The sequence below is a fragment of the Dromiciops gliroides genome, chromosome 2 (genome assembly GCF_019393635.1).
Source record: "Dromiciops gliroides isolate mDroGli1 chromosome 2, mDroGli1.pri, whole genome shotgun sequence".
Lineage (NCBI taxonomy): Eukaryota > Metazoa > Chordata > Mammalia > Microbiotheria > Microbiotheriidae > Dromiciops > Dromiciops gliroides.
In genome coordinates this window covers 258,360,309-258,380,990 of record NC_057862.1, presented here as the reverse complement: position 1 = coordinate 258,380,990, position 20,682 = coordinate 258,360,309, and the positions used below count along the sequence as shown (strand labels likewise).

The window sequence follows — 20,682 nt, the reverse complement described above, 5'->3', positions numbered from 1 at the left end:
TTTTCAATGAAACCAACATTTTTGAAGCAATCACCAAAGGCAAAGCACTTTGCTAGGGATTGGAGATATCAAGACAAAGATGAAATAATCCCTATCCTCAAAGATATTTCATTCTACTGGGAAAAATTCTCCTATTCTTCCCTCCAGTCATTTTTCTAGTCACAGGGGTTTGTAACCTGCAATTCATCTTTGATTCTGTCCTCCCCTTTACCACCTGTTATCAACCAGTTCCCAAGTTTTGTTGTTTCTACTTCTGCAACATCTCTTGCATCAGGAACCTTATCTCTATTTACATTGCAACTAACCTAATTCAGATTGTTCAGATTGATCTCCTACTGTAATATTCTTCTAATTAGCCTCTAGCCCAGCAGTCTCTCCCCATATTTCACAGAGCTGCCAGTCATCTTCTAAATCAAAGGTTTGAAAAGAGAAGATTACCCCGTCACTCAAAAAATCTTTAGTAGCTCCCTTTTAGAGGCAATTGGGTGGTGTAGCAGATAGAGTGCTGGTCCTGGTATCAGGAAGATCTGAGTTAAAATCCAGTCTCAGACACTTATTAGCTTGTGTGACTCTGGGCAAGGCACTTAATCTCTGTTTGCATCAGTGTCCTCAACTGTAAAATGAGAATCTAAATAGCACCAACCTCTCAGAGTTGCTGCAAGGATAAAATGAGATAATATTTGCATTAAGTACTTAAGTACAGTTCATGGACCAGAGCAGGCACTTAATAAATGCTTATTTTCTTCCTTGCTTCCCTTTATCTCTATGACAAAACCCCAACCTATATTTCCAGTTATTTCACATTTTTCCATTTATTGATCTAAAGCCAGATCTATAGCTATTGCCTTAAGTGGTTATTCAGTGGTCCTCTAAGGCTGGAAGGTACTTCCTCTTCACCCTTGCCTTTCATTATTTTTATCTTCCTTCAAAGTTTAACTTAGGTTCTGTCTTCTTGGTGAGGGCTTACCTGCTCTACCAGTTATTGGTTTTCTCTTCTTCCTCAAGTATTCCTACAGCTCTTTGATTGCTAGTTTGCCCTTAATCACTCCCTACCCTTGTATTATACTTGAGTTCATGTTGTATGCCTTGCTCCTAAACCCAAGCTTCTTCAGGGTAAGGAGTGATTATTTGTTATTATTATTATTATTGTTATTATTATTAGTGTATGTATGTAGGGGGAGGGTTTATAGTCCTTGTGCCTTGCACATAGTAAGTAGGTGCTTAATAAATAGTAACTGAATTCAGTTGAGTTGAATTGAATGTAGATTGTTGGTGCAGGAGTGAACAATATAAAGACAGAACACTGTTAAACATAGGGTGGGGATAAAGTGGAGTGCTCAAGCTGCTTGGTGAATTATCAAGTCTTTGTTAAGGTGGTGATTTTGTAGTTCAGAAAAGCAATTGACAGCACTTTGCTATTTATATAAGGTCTGAGGTCTACACATAATAACCCAGAGCAGTAATTTTGCTTATACTCTGAGTTGATCACAGTCCTAATATTTTACATTTCCCATCAGCCCAAGTACCAATCACCAAGAAAAATATTCTTCCCTCTCCCAAAACAGCCCCCAACCTCCTAAATAAAGCACCAAAGCAATCCTACTTATAGGTGGTTAAACACAACTACACTGTACATAAATACCCTACTAAAAAGTGCATATTTTATGAGGCAGTGTGGTATATGAGAAATATCACTGGATTGAATCCTAGCTCTGTTACTTATTACTTATGTAGTGGGAATGTAACTCAAGTTCTTCCCATAGTTTTTCCCAGAGCTCCCCAGGGAACTTCAATGGATATGTGTAGCTCAAAGCTGAAGGGTTCCTTGTTGTGGGATGACTCAGCAAACTGAGCAGTCTTTTGGTTTGCTTCCTTTTATCCAAAGGTTGAAGTGGGAGGAAGGTGGGTGGAAAGACTACGTCAAAGTTGCATCAGAGAGGAGGAGCCAGAAGAATGCTAGTTATCCTCCACAAAGATAAAGAAAATGCATCAAATAAGTCTTCACTGGGAAATCCAAGAAAAAGTCACACTAATTTTCTTAGCCTAAGTTGTGGACACTAGGGCCAGCCTCTAGCCAGAAAGGGCTGTGCAGAGCATTCCAGTGCAAGGACTGAAGGAGGGCTGGGGTTGTGCAGCAGGATAAGAAGGGGTCTCAGATACACCCAGAGGGGACTGTCCTTGGGAAGTATGCAGGAACAGTTGCTAACAGGCAGCTCTGTCGCCCACTATTGAGTTCCAAGTCACAGATCCAGGGCAGATTGAGAAGGGGACCTGCACTTAGGTGGGGTTTCTGGGTAAGGAGTGCTCATGGGCCCTATATTGCGTGTTCATTAAGGAGCAAATTTAGAAATAAATAGCAGCTGGGTGGCTCACACCCAGGAAACAAAGACCAGAGTGGAGTTAAAACTTTAAAATAAAAATGTAGGAGTCAAGAAAAGCATAAAAAGTTAGGATGAACAAAGAAGCATAAGAGACTAAGGAAGGATAAACTATTTAAATTCTAATAGGGGTCATAGACAGAACCTGGCATGGTTCTGTTATGTTTGATGATCTTAAAAGAAGAATGAAAAGGGAGGGGAAAGGAACCAAGTATGGGGGAAAGGGAAAGGAAGGGTAGGAAAAGTTATTTAATATAATCAGTATGCCAGTAGAAGACTTTACACATGAGGAGGAAAGGGCAGGGGAAGAACGTCATTCTCATTTGAACTGGTCAAAGGAAGGAAGAATATACACACATGCACACAGTTGGGTTCAGAAATACATTTCACTCAATGTCAATGTGAGAAGTGAGAGAAGAGAATAAGTACTATAGATTAAGGGAGAAACCTGGGAAGACTTATATGAAATGATGCATAGTTAAAAGAGCAGGAGTAGGAGAACAATTTATACAATCACATTAAAAGTTGGAAAGCTGAACATTTCTGAAAGACTTGAACTCTGACGAATGCAATGATCAACCATGATTCCAGAGGACCAGTGATGCAGAACGGGGCCCATCTCATGAAAGAGAGATGATGGACTAATATGAAAAATGTGAAATATATTTTTGGACATGGTCAACGTGGGAATTTTTTACTCAACTCTGCTTATTTGATAGGAGGGTTCCATATTTCTTTTTAAAAATTTTCTGTTTAGCATTTAATTTTTCCCCAATTGCATGTAAAACAATTTTCAACATCCAATTTTAAAACTTTATGTTCAGGGGCAACTACGTGGTGCAGTGGATAGAGCACCGGTCCTGGAGTCAGGAGGACCTGAGTTCAAATCCGGCCTCAGACACTTAACACTTACTAGCTGTGTGATCCTGGGCAAGTCACTTAACCCCCAATTGCCTCACTAAAAAAAAAACACCAAAAAAACAACTTTATGTTCCAGATTCTCTCCCTTCCCCCCTTCCCATATCCCCTTTGAGAAGGCAAGCAATTCAATGTCATACATGTGTAGCCATGCAAAACATTTCCATATTAGTCATGTTGTAAAAGAAAACATACCAAAAAAACCCTCAAGAAAAATAAAGTAAAAAAATATGTTTCAATCTGTATTCAGACACCATCAGTTCTTTCTCTGGGGATGGATAGCATTCTTCATCATAAGTCCTTCAGAGTTGTCTTGGATCATTGTATTGCTGAGAATAGCTAAATCATTTACAGCTGATCATCTCACAATAATGCTGTTACTTTGTACACAGTACATTTCACTTTGTATCAGCTCATCTAAGTCTAGGTTTTTTTCCTGCTCATCATTTCTTATACCACAATAGTATGCCATCATAATCACATACCACAGTTTGTTCAGCCATTTCCCAATTGATAGGCATCCCATCAATTTCCAATTCTCTGCCATCAGAAAAGACCTGATATAAATATTTTTGTACCTATGGGTCATTTTTCCTTTTTAGCTCTTTTGGATACAAATCTAGTAGTGGTATCATTAGATTTTATAGCCCTTTGGGCTATAGAACCGTTCAATCAGTTCACAACTCTACCAACAGTGCATTAATGTCTCATTTTTCCTATATCCCCTTCAATATTTGTCATTTTTCTCTTCTGTTCCATTAGCCAATCTAATAGGTAGTACCCCAGAATTATTTTGATTTGTATCTTTTCAATCAATAGTGAGGTAGAGCATTTTTAACATATGGCTATAGATAGCTTTGATTATTTCATCTGAAAACTTCATATCTTTTGATCATTTCTCAATTGGAGAATGACTCTTATTTTAATAAATTTGACTCAGTTCTCTATATGTTTGAAAATGAGGTCTGTATCAGACAAATTTGCTTCAAAAGTTTTTTCACAGTTACTATTGCTAACTGCATTTCCTTCCATCCTATTCTCTCCCCACACCGTTTATTCTATTCTCCATCTCCTTTCACTTTGACCTTCCTCAAAAGTGTTTTGCTTCTAACTACCTTCTCCTATCTTCCCTCCCTTTTATCACCCTTCCTCTCCCCTTATCCCCTTCCCCTCCTACTTTCCTGCAGAGTGAGATAGATTCTTATACCCAATTGAGTGTGTATGTTTTTTCCCCTTTGAGCCAATTCTGATAAGAGTAAGGTTCACTCACTACTCTGCACCTCTCCCATCTTCCCCTCCATTGTATAAGCGTTTTCTTGCCTCTTTTATGTGAGATAATTTACCTCACTCCACCTCTCCCTTTCCCTTTCTTCCAGTGCATTCTTAATTTTATTTTTTAGATATCGTCCCTCCATAGTCACACCTGTGCCCCCTGTCTATATATTCTCCAGCCAACTGCCCTAATAATGAGAAGAGGTTTCCTTATTTCTAAGTGGCATAGTGAACAGAATGCTGGGCCTAGAATCAGTTCAAATTTAGTCTCAGACATTTAGAAGCTGTGTGATCCTTGGCAAGTCACTTAACCTCTGTCTCAGTTTGCTCATCTGTAAAACTGGAATAATAATAGCACCTACATCCTGGGTTTTTTGGTGAGGATCAAATTAAATAATAATTGTAAAGCACTTAGCAATATATACATGTTAGCTATTATTATTATCATTATTCCAGTGGGTGGGGAGAAGCAGAGGGGAGGAAAAAATGCTAGATAATTGAAAAAATTTTTTTAAAAAGCAGCAGGGGCAGCTAGGTGGCACAGTGGATATAGCACCGGCCCTGGATTTAGGAGGACTTGAGTTCAAATCTGGTCTCAGACCTTAACAATTACTAGCTGTGTGACCCTGGGCAAGTCAATTAACCCCAACTGCCTCACCAAAAAAACAAAACAAAACAGTATCAGAGAAGACTGGCCACTGAGGTAAGAAGAGCTACCTGGTGAGGGGAGTAAGTGGCCCTATCTGCTAGATCTCTCTCTTTTCTTGCCTCCTGAACCTGTTAGAGCTTCTACCTGGATTTTCAGTAGGAGGTGACATAGTAAACTGCTCACACCTGCCAGTAAACACGTGATGGCCTAGGTGAGATAGATACTTGATCTTAAAACCCTTGTTTCAGACTCCTCTGCTTTGTGTTTCTTTCCTGAGGATATGAAACCAAATGACAATACTGGGATGGCTATTTGTTATCTTAGTAGTGGCCTTCTAAGTTTAAGAAGTCAGGAGCTCTCTCACCATACACTGACAAAGATGACAAAAGATTGAAATATTCCATCCAAATATGAGTGGTTATGAGAAGGTAGGCCTATCACTGCTAGTGGAGCTGTGACAACCATTTTGGAAAGCAATTGGGAATCATGCAAATAAGGTAAGAAAAATGTCCTTTGTCAAAAAAGTTCTATTACTAGATTTTTTTGGGTTGTTTTTTGTTTTTGGTGAGGCATTTGGGGTTAAGTGACTTGCCCAGGGTCACATAGCTAGTAAGTGTCTGAGGTCAAATTTGAACTCAGGTCCTCCTGACTCCAGGGCCAGTTCTCTATCCACGGGGCCACCTAGCTGCCCCACTATTACTAGATTTTTACCCTAAGGAGGTCACTGATAAGAACATCCCTATCCATAGGAAATTGTGAATAGCAGCACTTTTTGTGAAGCAAAGATTTAGAAACAAAGTTAGATACTCACAGATTGACATATAAATGTGATGATTACATGACAACTATGATAAAGCAGGGAATGATCCACATGAACTGAGCCAAGAAGACAACCTACAGTGTAACTAAAATGATGTAAACAAAAAACAACAACCATACACACATATACAAAAAATCAAAAGTGAATACTGCCAAATTAAGAAGTACAAAGAAGAAATATCAGAAAACATTCCCACCCTACCCCTCACACCTTTGAAGAGGTATGAGGACCACAAGAATTTTCATATTTTAAAAAATATATTGATTTTTCCTTTTGTCTTTAAAAAAACCTTTATGATATGGGATGGCTTCTCTGAAAGGGAGATGGGGAGAGATACTGGGGGAAACTATAGTAATGTAAAAAAACAAAGTATATCTGCTGGAATATTACTGTGCTGTAAGAAATGCTAAGCTGGTTGATTTTAGGAAAACATGGAAAGATTTGAATTAAAGAATGAAAAATGAAATGAGCAGAATCAAGAGAACGTCATATACAGTAACAGCAATACTGTTCAAAGAACTGTGAATGACCAAGTTATTCTGGGTTGTTTTTTTTTTAGTGAGGCAATTGGGGTTAAGTGACTTGCCCAGGGTCATACAGCTAGTAAGTATTAAGTGTCTGCGACCGGATTTGAACTCAGGTCCTCCTGACTCCAGGGCCGGTGCTGACCAAGTTATTCTGAATATTATTTTTTTTTGTTGATGAGGCAATTGGGGTTAAGGGACTTGCCCAGGGTCACACAGCTAGTAAGTATTAAGTGCCTAAGGCCGGATTTGAACTCAGGTCCTCCTGAATCCAGGGCCGGTGCTCTATCCACTGTGCCACCTAGCTGCCCCTATTCTGAATATTATAAATACTCAAGTCAATTAAAAAGGACCTAGGAAGGAAGATGCTATCCACCTCCAGAGACAAAATTGATAAATAGAAGTATACATAGTATGGTTTTACATATATTTATAAATCTGTATCAAATGGTGGCCTTCTCTAGTGTGGGGTGGGGAGAGAGGGAAGAAGACAGTTTGGAACTTAAAATGTAACAACAAAATTAAATCAAATTTTAAAAACCATCAATATACATTGATTTTGAATTAAAAAAAAATTGGGGGGCTTTTGGGAGGTGGTGGAGAAAATGACCATGGGCAGAAAGACCATAGTCTAGTTTGCCAAAACATATGGACCTTGAGGGAGGTAGTGCAGAGTATGGGAGAAAGTGAAATGCTGATGCAGAAATCTTGCAAAATGCTTCATGTTTTGATGTTTCAAAGCATCAAACTTCCAGAAAAGTATAACAGTATTTAGAAGTTATTGCTGCTAATGTATATGTCTTTTGTGGGTTTTATGAATTTATTTTCCATGGAGGAATAGCTGTATTTTTCCTGATTTATACTGTACACCGGATGGCTTCCTACTCCATCCTTTAGAGGAGCTCAGGAGCTACATCCAAGTTCAAATGATTTTCCCTGAGCCCCAGGGTAGGGGCCTAGTAGGGGCACAGATAACCAGAGACCATAAGAGGAGAAGTCTGACTTCAGGAAAGTCCAGGCTCTCCTAGGACCAAACCCAAATGGTTCCAGAGTTGAGAGGGCAAAGGTCCCATCCATCCTGGGCCTGGTCGGGCTTGTGTGTGTGTGACTTTACCTGTGTAACCACCCATTTTGGTCTTGGTTTTCAAATCTAAAGTAGACTCTCTTGACTTCTTGTGTGACCTTGGGCAAGTCCCTTAACCTCCTGGGGCCTCAGTTTTCTCATCTACTGTGAAGTGAGGGAGTTTCATCATGTGGCTGCTGAGATCCATTCTAAGTGGCCTCTTCTACCTCTAAATTATATAATCCTAGAATTCTAATAGACTAAATGTTTTGGGAAACATTGGCAATATGGATTATTTTTTCTCCAACAGAATTATTATATAAATATAGGCAAAGTTCCAGACACTGAAATAGAGGTATTATGCAAAATTAAATATTCATAGGATCATAGTATGTCTTAAAATAGGATTCTGTCATGCTTTTCTATGAATGAAAAATTCTCTTGTACTGTTAAGAAGTTCCCTTTTCTTTGTTTTATGAGATTGAAAAATTTCATCAGTCCTCCAAACCACTCTGATCACTGGAATTTTTCAAATGAATACAGTTGTAAGTCAGTCCCAAGATATTAAAAAAATCCATCTTCCCCTTTGCCATGTAGAGAAAATCCAAATGATGCTTATTCTCTTAACTGAAAGGTTAATAAATCAGTGAACCTGCCCCTTATAAAAAAAATGGCTGACATGCCATAGGAGAGCACACAAGAGTGAAATAATGATCTCACCTACAGGACCACAAGAGAAAACAGCTGTACTTGCCCCAAAAGCAAAGGAAATGGAGGGAAACTATTAAGGAAATAATTTTTAAGACAAATGAATTTTTAGAAAATGAGCAGCATTTTATAATCTGGGCAGAATACATTTTTTGGTCCATTTTATTTTTCAAGAATCATTGGCTAGGGGCAGCTAGGTGGTGCAGTGGATAAAGCACTGGCCCTTGAGTCAGGAGGACCTTAGTTCAAATTTGACATCAGACACTTACTAGCTGTCTGACCCTGGACAAGTCATTTAACCCCAGCTGCCTCCAAAAAAAAAGAGTCAGTGGCTAGCTAAGGCCGATCTCCTTTGAATGACTATCTTTCTCAAAGGGGAAAGCCTGTAATGTACAAGTATTCTAGTCAATGATGTCATCTGTTGATAGCCTCTGGAGAACCTTGTCCCTGTCACTGGCTAACCCCTGAGGTGAGTCTGAGGTGGACAGCCATTAAATGGTTAAACAAAGCTATCTTTGTGGTCACATATGTTGTAGACTCTTGTATGATTTTACTATATGTGTGGGGGACACCTTGTTTGAGGAGAGCTTTTAAGGCTCCCTTTGGTACTCCCCAGTCAAATTCCATGGTATAGCGGGAAAAGCACTTGTATTTGGAGTTGGTGCTGGGCTTGAGAACTGGCTCTGACACTTCACTTTTTGTGACACCATCCAAATCAATTAGCTACTTAGTTTCCTCATGTATAAAATGAGGATAACGATTCCTCCGTGTTATAAGAAAAGTGCTTTATAAATCTTAAAGCACTCTATAAATTCAAGCTATCATTATCCCTGAGAGGCACATTCAGTAATAGAGAACTAGGAAGCCTCTGACATACACTGGCTGGGTAACTCTGTCTCAGGCGATGCTTGGAGCACATGATATGTAGAACAGCTTCTGATCTGCTTTGGTAGAGTTCCCTATGTCAATGACATCACAGGTTTAGGACGAAAAATCATTATCATCCCAAGCAATAAGCACAGTGAGACCTTAAATATTCTTCACCTCTCAGCTGTATGACTTTGAGGTAGCACATGCATAGTAAAAAAAAAAAAAAAGTCAATATCCTTCACTAATGAATTATTTCTTACTTGCACAACAAGGTTAAATGACAAATGGACCTTCTTCATTAAGATAAAGTATAATAGACCAGAAAGTGTGTGTTATAAACTTGTTGTTTGGACATATGTAATATATTTTGGGGATAACAGTTTATTAGGATCATGTACATGAAATGCTCCCTAGAGCTAGCAAATTTAATTTTTGCTATACGCCAATAGTGTTTGCTCTAAATACTAAGAGTAATTAAAACAGATACATTGCAAAGTACAGCCCTCAGCATTCTGCCTTTGTGATCTCTGGGGAGGACTACTGGAGTTTGCCCTATCTGGGGCTAAACACTATTCTGAAGTTTTGAATGAAAAGCAGCCCAGCAATCTATCCGGTGAGTTGTGCTTATGGTGTGGCAAACCCTACATGTATTTATCATCTCCACTTCTCTATACTATTCAAGGCAGTGATTTTAATCAATGAAACTCTTCCCTTTGTGATTTTTTTGGGTAGATGAGAAACTTTTCTCAAACATTTTGAAAGGATTCCGAGGCTATGTCCCAAATAGGGATGATGGGACCAACAATTATTAGATTAGATTAGAGCAGGCCCTGCAAAGGGCTTGAAAGAAATCTCCTCTGCTTGAGAGAAATCATGCTCTCAGAAAATAAGAAATTGCTATTATAAAAAAAATAAATAGGGAGCAGCATGGCATGGTGGAAAGAGGCAAACTTGATTTGGAATCAGAAGTCTTGTGTTCAAACTCTGATGGTGCCACTTATGTCACTTTGTGCAAGTCATTTAATTTTGTTTGGTCACAGTTTTCTCACTTGTAAAATAAGGGGTGTGGGGTGGAATAGATTAGCTTTAAGTTCCCTTTTAGCTCTAAGTCTTGGATCCTATGATTTCCTCAGATACTGATACAGAGTGAAATCAGAACTAAGCAGAGGATGGGCTTGTAGAAATCTGACAAATCTGGCAAAAGTCAGAATATTAAGGCTGGATACAATATCTGCAAATACCCTGCTTTTATGACCTTATATTCAGTAAACATAATGGCATTTATGAAGCAGTATATATTTCAGATATGACAGTGAACCAGATGATTCTCAGTTTTTCTAACTGGGATATTATGGTACTACACAGAAAATATCTATAATCTGTAACCAGGAGCTTATACTCCTTTAAACCAAAATTTGCTTCCATTTTTCAAAATGATTAAAATTGCCTCCTTGTACTTCAGTTATACATTGGAGTACAGTGAATCAGACCTGGGGAGCTAAATGCTTTTAGTACAACATTTAGAGTTACTAAGGCCCCAGCTGGGTCAGGCTATAGTAAGCCTGGGATCCTGTAGCTGCTTGGGCCAGAGTACTCTATCTAGGTCTTGTATAACACTCACGCAGAAATTGATTTGGAACTCTTTTTTTGAGAGTACAGACCATCTGTGGGGATGGTCCTGGAGAAGTGTAGTGAAGTTAAGGTAGAAATTTAAAACACAAAAATCTGATGGGAGTTGTAAAACTACCTATTTTGGACTGAACTAATGCTTGGGTTTAGGCTCAAATGGGTTCTCCTACTCACCTAAACTGTATCCCTGAATGGTTCTCAATATCACTGAAGGTGCCCTAAATTTGGGGGTAATGGGCAAAGGCTACAAGGCTACATTGCCTTGTCAGATGCCTAGGCAATAAAAAACAGACTGACCATATGCCAGGGAGTTACAATGGGGCATGAGTCCCCTTTTCATACCTTTTCCCCCATTGATACACCCCCTGATGTGATGATGACATCTGCACGACTGATACCTTCATTCAAGGCATTGAGTAAGTCATCAGGGCTGTAAGAAAATAAAAAGAAATTAACATATAGAAAAAAGGCACAAATATAGTACAAACTTAAAATAAACTGCTTTATTCTTTGAGTAAGCACCGAGCACCAAGGACAGCATTACTAGGCACTGAAGGGAATGTACAAAAGTACATATAAGCATACACACACAAGTGTATAATATAATACATAAGCATAAGACTTGGTCCTTGCCCTTCAGAAGTTTTTAATCTGGTTGAGGAAGAAAGATCTACTCACATGATAGTTTTGTGCAGGCATTATAGAATTAATGAGTTATGCGTAGATATAAATGATAGTGATGTTAAAGGAAGATGTTATGAAAGAGATAGACCTTGAATTACACACTGAAGGGAAGGCTGGACATAAGAGGACAATGCTAATCCTGGTACTGGTACTGTTATGAATTAAAGCTTAGAGTTATGACTAAGAGGAGTGTTTGTAGCCTGTGAACTCCCATGGATTGAACGATCATTTCCATGCACATCATTCCCAGATCTAGTTATTTAGCCACAGTCCGGCATCACCAACTGCCTGCTGGACATTTTGATCGGGACATCCTCTAGATATCTCAAACTTGACATGCCCCGAACAAAGTTCATTATGTTTCCTTTTATTCCTCCCATTTTACTATCCAATGATTCCAAACCTTCTCTTCTCAAGCCTCTCACCCTTCCCTCACTGCCAACTCTCAGCTGAGGACCCTGCCTCTGACCTTACTGAGGAAGTGGAGGCTACGCAGCATCTTCTCCATATTTCAAAACTGACTCATGTCTTTTCCAACTATTTTCTTCTTCCTCCCAGTGAAGGTGACTCTTCTTGCCAAGGCCGATTTCTCCATATATTATGCCTTCTATCTTCTATCCTCTCCTGTCTTTTCCAGCAAATTTCCCCTCTCATCATGTTCTCTTTCCCTTGGTTTAATTATCATTCCTATGCAAATGACTGCGAGATCTCTATAGCCAGCCCTGGTTTTTCCCTTGAATTTCAGTCCTGAATCACCAACTGCCTATTAGACATTTTAAACTGTATGCCCCATAGACAACTTAAACCCAACATGTCCAAAGGAGAACTCATTACATTTTCCCACCAAATACACACCTCTTCTAAACTTCCCAGTTTTTGCTGAAGGTACCACTTTTCTTCCAATCTCTCAGGTCTGTAACCTTGGAACACCAAGGTTATCTTTGACTCCTCATTCTCTCACAACATATATCTAATTAGCCATCAAATCTTGACCTTTGTAGCATGAGGTCATCTCTCACATACATTTCCTTCTGTCCACTAACATAGCCCTCACTCCAGTTCAGGCTCTTATCACTCCTCACCTGGCTTACTACAATTGCCTCTTTTGCCTGCTTGAGTAGGGAAGCTTCACTCAGTGGCCAACATGATTTTCCTTAAAAGAATCTGACCATAAATCTCATAATTACTTCCTTTTGTCTTTAGGATTGTGTGGGATAGTTGGATTTGAGTCAGTTCAGATTCTGAGGATGGGGTCTGGAAAGTACCCAGCCCCCAGTCCCTGTTATAGTCAGGTTATTTTGTTCATGTGTTATTCCATTGATAACAACAGAAATCATTTATCTTGCTTTACTGAACTTAATGTATCCTGGTACCAACCCTCCCTGCCTACATTCTAAGCCCCCAGTCCTTGTTATTGATAGCTATGCTGTTGCTACAGCACACCCCTTACCCCCCCCCTTTGTTCTATGACCAGGCAGAAGAAGATGTCTCCTGCTAGTGCAGACCCCACCCAGATACTACCTCTCCCTTCTTGCATTCCTCCCGGTACCAGTTCCTGGTACCATTGCTCCCCTCTTCCCCCCTTGCCCCTCCTTATGTGGGTGGAGTGGTTTCACCCTTTCCCCCCAGCTCTTGGACATAGCTGAGCATGCATCTATACCCTGATCACAAGCTGAGCATGCATCTTGGGGGAGACAGGATTGGATGTTAGATTGTGAGCTCACCCTGTGCATGAGGGGACCCCCCCCTCAAAACTTCCATAAAAACCCAACTCATGAGCCCATTAATGTGCTCCTCACCCCTTGCATGGGGTCACCCATTCATTCTCATGAGAATGTAATAAATCTGCCTCTGCTTGACTTGGTGGTCTCCTTGAATTATTTGGGTAAATGGAGGCAAATTTGTCCCAAACAGGATCAAGTGTAGATTCTTCTGTTTTGCTTTTAAAGCTCTTCCCATCTTGGTCCCAATCTACCTTTCCATCCCTGTCCCCTTCCCATCCTGTACTCCAGCCTAGTCAGTATTCCATTCCTGTCTCTACTATGTCTTTGTCTACTACTATTGGCTGTCTCTCATGCCTGGAATATATTCCCTTCTCATTTACACTTCATAGAATGCCTGTGTTCTTTCAAGATTCAGCTTGGGGACCACCTTCTATATGAAGTCCTTCTTGATCCCCCATTGATAATGCTCTTGTCCTGTAACTAACTTGCATTTATTTTCTTTATCCTTATTCTGTATATACTTATACATACACTTGTTTTCTTCCCACATAGACTATAAAATCCTTGGGATTAGAGAGTTTCATTCTTTGTATTTATGTCCACAGTGCTTAGCATAGAGCCTGGCACATAGTAGGTACTTTAATAAATGCTTGTTAGTCGATTTCCTCCCAAACCAATCCCTCTATTCTAGTCACTCAGATTCATACCTCCATGTCATCTTCAACTCCTCACTTTCACTTATCTCACATATGTAAGCAGTTGTTGTCTCACCCATTAGACTGTAAGCTTCTTGAGGGGAAGGACTGCCTTTTGCTGCTTTTTGTATCCCCATTACTTAGCACAGTGCTTGTCATATAGTAGGCACTTAATAAATGCTTATTGAACAATGATCTAAGTTCCAAAGGACGCATGTTGAAAAATACTATCGATCTACACAGAGAAAACTGATGAACTCTGAGTGCAGATTGAAGTATATTGTTTTTAACCTTTCTTTTTTTGCAATATGTATCTAATATGGAAATGTTTTATATGATTTCAAAAAATCAATAAACAAGCATTTATTTTAAAAAATTTTGATTGATTGCTAAATCTTGTCCTATCTCCACACTGATTCCCTTTTCTTTGTCAATATAACTATGAATCTAATTCAGAGCCTCCTCACCCTTTGCCCTAACACTTCCATTCCCTGATCTTTCTTCCTGCCTTAAGATTCTCCTCACTCCAATCTGTACGCCACATAGCTGATGGATTGATTTTCCAAAAGTGTAAGTCTGACCATGTCACTCCCTGTGTCAGTAAAACTCAGTACAAACTCTTCTGCAAATTGGCCTTTTCCTTCCTCATATATGATATTCCACTGTGGAAGCATATTTGCCTCTCCCCACCAGCCCATGTTCTGCCCTTTCCCTTTTAGACATGTTAATGTTTGTAGGCCTTTATCTGAGATGGGCACCACCCCTACTTCTTTTATTTATTTATTTAGGTTTGTTTTTGTTTTTTGCAGGGCAATGAGGGTTAAGTGACTTGCCCAGGGTCACACAGACCATCCCTACTTCTTAGAATCCCTTGTCTCCTTCAAGACATGGCTCAGGTTTCACCTCTGCCATGAGGCCCCATCATCCAATCAGTTCTTAGTCCCACCCTTGCCCCTACAGCCTTGTATCTGTTATATTCTTTGTCTTCTGTGTAATATGGATGTATGCATATATGTGCTGCTTCACCTGATAAAACAAGTGGTTCTTTAAGAACAGAGATTGTTTCACTTCTCTCTTTGTATTCCCAACATCTTGCACAGAGCTTGACAAATAGGCCTTTAATAAATTTCACTGATTGAGATAGGCCTGGCTAGAGTGAAAGACTCCAAACAACAGAAATAGGGTGTGGTTAGAGAGGCAAGATAGACAGGGATTATGAAATAATTTGAATATCAAGCTGATGGATCAGTTCTGTGGGAAATGTGGGTCCCCCCCACCTCCTCCCAGTCTACAAAGGGGCTACCTCCCCAGCAAAACTGATTCACATGATGAGGGAGACCCAAGGCTGGTCACATGGGGGAAGAATTTAGAGGGCTGTCTCTATGTTGCCTCCCCCCATTGGCTACACTGAGTTCTGATTGGCTAGATTGTAACTGGGGAAGAAGGGAGGGGTCAGCTGTGTTAAAGGATAAAAAGGCTCAGGGGCCCATGTTTCACGCCATTCCATTAGGGAACAGGCCCATTCTCACCAGAATGTAAATAAAGACCTTTGATACTTCTCCAATCCTGAGTCCCAGAAATTTTTAAATGAGGTTTCTCACAGTTCTTTAGTCTATAAGCAATGGAAAGTCATGGGAGTTTTGTCTTGTTTTTTTCTTAAAGTAGAGGAGTTATATGATTAAATCTGTATTTAAATAAAGGTTAATCAGATAGTGATGGTAAGGACAGATGGGAAATGTTTTTTCCTGGATGGGGGCACAGGGAACAGTTAGGAGGTCTGTTAAAATAATTCAAGGATGAGATGACTAGGGCTGGCTTAGGTATAGTGCTGGTAGTGGGAATAGAAATAAATAAAGTACATATATAACCCGTATCAGATTACTTGATGTCTATGGGAGGGGGTAGGGAGGGGAGGGAGAAAAATTTGAAACTAGAAATCTTATAAAAACAAATGTTACAGGGCAGCTAGGTAGCGCAGTGGATAGAGCACCGGCCCTGGAGTCAGGAGTACCTGAGTTCAAATCCGACCTTAGACACTTACTAGCTGTGTGACCCTGGGCAAGTCACTTAACCCCAATTGCCTCACTAAAAACCAAAAACCAAAAACCAAAAAAAATGTCGACAACTATCTCTACATGTAACTGGAAAACAATAAAATACTTTTATGGAAAAAAAAAAGAAATAAAGGGTTATATGTAAGAGATGTTCAGAGGAATTAGCACCTTTTAAGGCACTGGATTTGGAGCAGAGAAAATTGGGTTAGAATCTCTGCTTTAATATTTGAGTCACATGACCATGGCCAAGTCACTTCTCTCTGAGCTTCTTCATCTGCAAAATGGGAATAATATTATTCATATCACTTACCTCACATTTTTTTTCTTTTTTTTTTTTAAATTAATTTATTATTTTTTTTTCTAAAGGGGAATGGAGTAGGAAGGGAAGAGGAAAGGAGAGAATGGACCCAGACCTGTGATATCATTGATATAGAGAACTTCTGATCAGGAAGTGCCTTCCATCAATGAAAGTAAACATCTACTTGACAACTTAGAGTCTTAGTTGGGGGGGGGGGGCGGACACGGGACCGGACGGGACGTAGAGGTTAAGTGAATTACCCAAGGCCCCACAATCAGCATGAAGAAGAGGTGGGATTTCAATTCAGGTCTTCCTGACTTTGAGGCCACCTCTCCATTAAATCAGGCTGCAGAGGCTTTTGAAACTTAGGAGTTATATGTGTGAGTTAAAATTATTTTTCCATTATTACTATTGTGGAAGCACACTAAGTTCCCCCATTTCCCAACCCTGATTCATCTTTTAGAAATACTAAGAAATCAGTGTTAAGAACTGGAAAAAGAATGAAAAGAAATTAAAGTAGTTTAAATTGTCACTGTATAGACACAAAGATTAAATGACAATAAGAAATGTTTATAAAGATTATCTCTGAGGTAGAAAACTTTAAAATGCAATTATGCTAACAGCAAATATTAACTGATCCAGAGACTAGAACAGTGACTCAAATTTTTGACTAAACAGAAACAAGATAGAACTAGAAACTCTTCACTTAAACAGGGACAACCCCAAGGTCTTCATTTTTGTGTGGGCTATGTAAGTAACCTCCAGCAAGAGCCAACTAAAAAGCAGCAGAAAAAGAGAAAAAAGCCCATATTGCTGAAATTATAAGAAATTTAAAGGATTTTTAGACTTGGGAACCTAAGAGAACAGTGAGATGCCTGTAGAGCTACGTATACCACCTGAAAAAATGCTGAATTTAAAAAATGAAGTCACTTACTTACAATAGGAAAACAATCTCTATCACTTAAGAAATTCACAAAGAATTCCAGAGACAAATAGCAACGGAGGGAGTCTGGGCCCAGATATGAGGACCTTGGTAAGGACACATCTGGTATTGCATAGGTTCTTTCAGATGCTTGATTCTCTTGGAAAACCAAGATGGGGGTGGGGGGTGGGGAGGAAATCAAGCACTTGAGAGAGTCTAATCTAGTTTAAGTGCTCCTGGACAAATTCCAGTATTTGGTAGGGAATAGAGAATTGGTGAACTTTCTGGCCTTTATAATCATCCAGTCATAGTGGGCAGAAAAATTAGAGTGAGAATACAGTTGTAGTACAAAAGATTTGTTGGGTTAGAGAAAGTACACTCTCCATAGTTATAACTGTATTGAACAAACAGTATATCGATTCAGAATATCAATTTTGTTATTACTATCACTAAAGGGATCAGACAACTGTCTACAGTTCATCTGACCATCAGAATAATGTTATTTTAAAGTTCCAATTACCCTGAAATTGGACCACCTTGATCCTAGATAGCTTCATTAATCTTAATAGCCTTCTGGGCACTATTCAGCAAATTAAAGGCTGGAGACTTAAGTCAGTTTGAACACTGCCTCCACTCACTGTGTTATTTTCTGCACTTCAGCTCCTACTATTCAACGCAATGCTCTCAGAGACAGAATGCTACTTGGTATACTGATGCAGCATATGGAATAGTGATTTTCTTTAGTTTATTGTTTAGGTGAATCTTATGTATTTAAGTAAAATAAAGAGACCTCCTTATTTATAATGAACTGTGAATAGTTTATGTCACCCTTGATCAGCAGGTATAAAATGAGATTCTAGATTAATGAACATCAATTATGCTTTATGCTGTTTTGTGCTGAGCACAAAAGGGGGAATTGGAAACACATGACTCCCCTCTTTTTTCTCATTTTCTTTTACAGAAATATGAAGAAATAATTTTTGTTTGTTTTTTGCGGGGCAACGGGGGTTAAGTGACTTGCCCAGGGTCACACAGCTAGTAAGTGTCAAGTGTCTGAGGCCGGATTTGAACTCAGGTACTCCTGACTCCAGGGCCGGTGCTCTATCCACTGTGCCACCTAGCTGCCCCTAAGAAATAATTTTTACTCAATATTCTAGTTTGGAGCCTTTGGACTCATCTGAATGGGATAAACCTTATCAATATTTAATCATATACGAAGAAGACAGTGTCCTAGCTTGAAAACTTTTTGTAATGTCCTTTTCTTTTTTTTCTTTTTTTTTAAAAATAAAAGTATTTCATTATTTTCCAGTTACATATAGAGATAGTTTTCAGCATCTGTTTATATAAGATTTCCAATTTCAAATTTTTCTCCCTCTCTCCCCTCCTTTTCCCCCTTCCTCTAGACAGCAGGCAATCTGATATAGGTTATATATATGTAATGTCCTTTTCTTTTTTTGGTGAGGCAATTGGGGGTAAGTGACTTGCCCAGGGTCACACAGCCAGCAAGTGACAAATGTCTGAGGCCAGATTTGAACTCAGGTCCTCCTGAATCCAGGGCCGGTGCTCTATCCACTGTGCCACCTAGCTGCCCCCCTGTAATGTCCTTTTCAAAGACTTAACTAAGTCAACTAATTTACTAAGTCAAAATTCAGGGAGGAGCTCTGATCTCCCTGAAGACAGAATTATGGTAGTGACTAGACAGAGACAGAAATCTCTTTGACTAAGCCAATTATTAGTAATCCTTTTCCATGCCTTGACTTTATTAGGGAAATGGCTCTCTAAGGTGTGCGGGCATTTTAAATTACTATTATTTTGTCTGATAAATCAGCAACTATTACCTGAACTCTAATCCCTTGTTAAATCTTGATTGCAGAATTTTGTCTGTTTCTGAATACCAGAAAATGTATGCAGACCTTGCTCAGGCAGCCAGTTTCAGCTGACAGCAGTAGCTCTGCCATTTGAATCTCTCTTCTAGTAGCAATGCTTGTGCGTATGTATGTGTATGCACATACACATACATGCATATACATACACACATATGTATATATACACACATCATATATAATGTTTCTGACAGATCTGAAATTCAAGATGAAGAGGACTAATGTTTTTCCCACACACATTATTATGTGAGGAAGTAGAAAAAAAAATAAATACTTTGAAATTGGGAAGAAATAAAAGGTATAAGATTGGGAAGAGCACCTGAGACTGACAAAACACATACAAAAGAAATTTATACTGGTGAGACAAATTTAAATGTTCTCAGGGATCAATGTTCAAGATAGCTCATAGAAGGGAAAATTCCAAAATAATGGAAAAGGTAATAGGCAAAACTATTAGCACTAAGAACCAAATTAGAAGACAACTTTCTTATTTCTAACATTTTTATGAAAATGCCTTTATATGAATTGAAATTATTCATGACAACTACATGAGGATGAAGCTTGCAGCTTTTTACAGAAGATTTTCTAAGGTAGGTAACATCACAGTCATACAACTCAATGGAAAGAATAGAGAATATAAAATCCTGATGTTTATTCTTAATTTTTTAAAAAAAGTTTGATTTAGTAAAACAAAATAAATGACTCTTTTCAAACAAGGTTAAAGGTGGCTAGGTAGCTTAGTGGATAGAGTGCAGGGCCTGGAGTTAGGAAGACATCTTTCTGAGTTCATATCTGGCCTCATAACTGACTGTATTGGTAGAGATGAGTGAATTTGTAATGTGTGTGGTGAACTCTAAAGTAATCATTCTTTCAAGCTAGCTGTGTGATCCTGGGCAAATCACTTCACCCTATTTGCCTCAGTTTCCTCATCTGTAAAATGAGCTGGAGAAGGAAATGGCAAACCACTCCAGTATCTTTGCCAAGAAAACCCCAAATAGGGTCATAAAGAGTCAGACATGACTGAAAAAAACAAAACCAAGGTCATGTTAAAGTCATAAAAGTTAAGTTAAAATCATAAAATATTAAATGATTCTTCTTCCCCACTCCACATATCAACAGCAAATAAGACATAAACCACTGGTTGCTTTTGTTGTCTGGAATATACTTTAACATCTTTATAGCCTCTTAGAATATCTTCCTCTTTTCAAAGCACAGCTGAGGTGTCATTTATTCTACCAGACCTTTCCTTTCCCTTTGGAAATTTCTTGTATATTTTGTATTTCCTTATTTTGTACATTTTGTATTCTTCTAATTGAATATAACTCATTAAGGCTAGGGACATTTTAATTTTTGTCTTTCTAGCTAAAGAACCTAAAATAGGGCTTTGCACATAGTACATACTTAATTTTTTTTGAGTTGAACTGAAAACAGACATACATGAGTGTGATGGATGATATCCTGCAAAGAGTCCCAACATACAGTGAAGTTCTTCAAATGTTTCTATTCACACATCTTGCTGTTCAGTTGTTTTTCATTCACATCTGATTCTATGTGACCCCATTTGGGGTTTTCTTGGCAAAGATACTGGAGT

At 38.9% G+C, this 20,682-nt stretch overlaps 1 protein-coding gene across 17 annotated transcripts in view; it reads right to left on the bottom strand.

Annotated features, from left to right (window-relative positions):
- GPHN (gephyrin) overlaps window positions 1-20,682 on the bottom strand; it is a 757,220-nt gene that overhangs the window by 32,724 nt on the left and 703,814 nt on the right. For all 17 annotated transcript variants that reach the window (XM_043986983.1, XM_043986980.1, XM_043986981.1 and 14 more), the window contains one exon: window positions 11,174-11,261. In XM_043986983.1, the coding sequence (XP_043842918.1) occupies window positions 11,174-11,261 (88 nt within the window). The remainder of the gene's footprint in view (window positions 1-11,173; window positions 11,262-20,682) is intronic.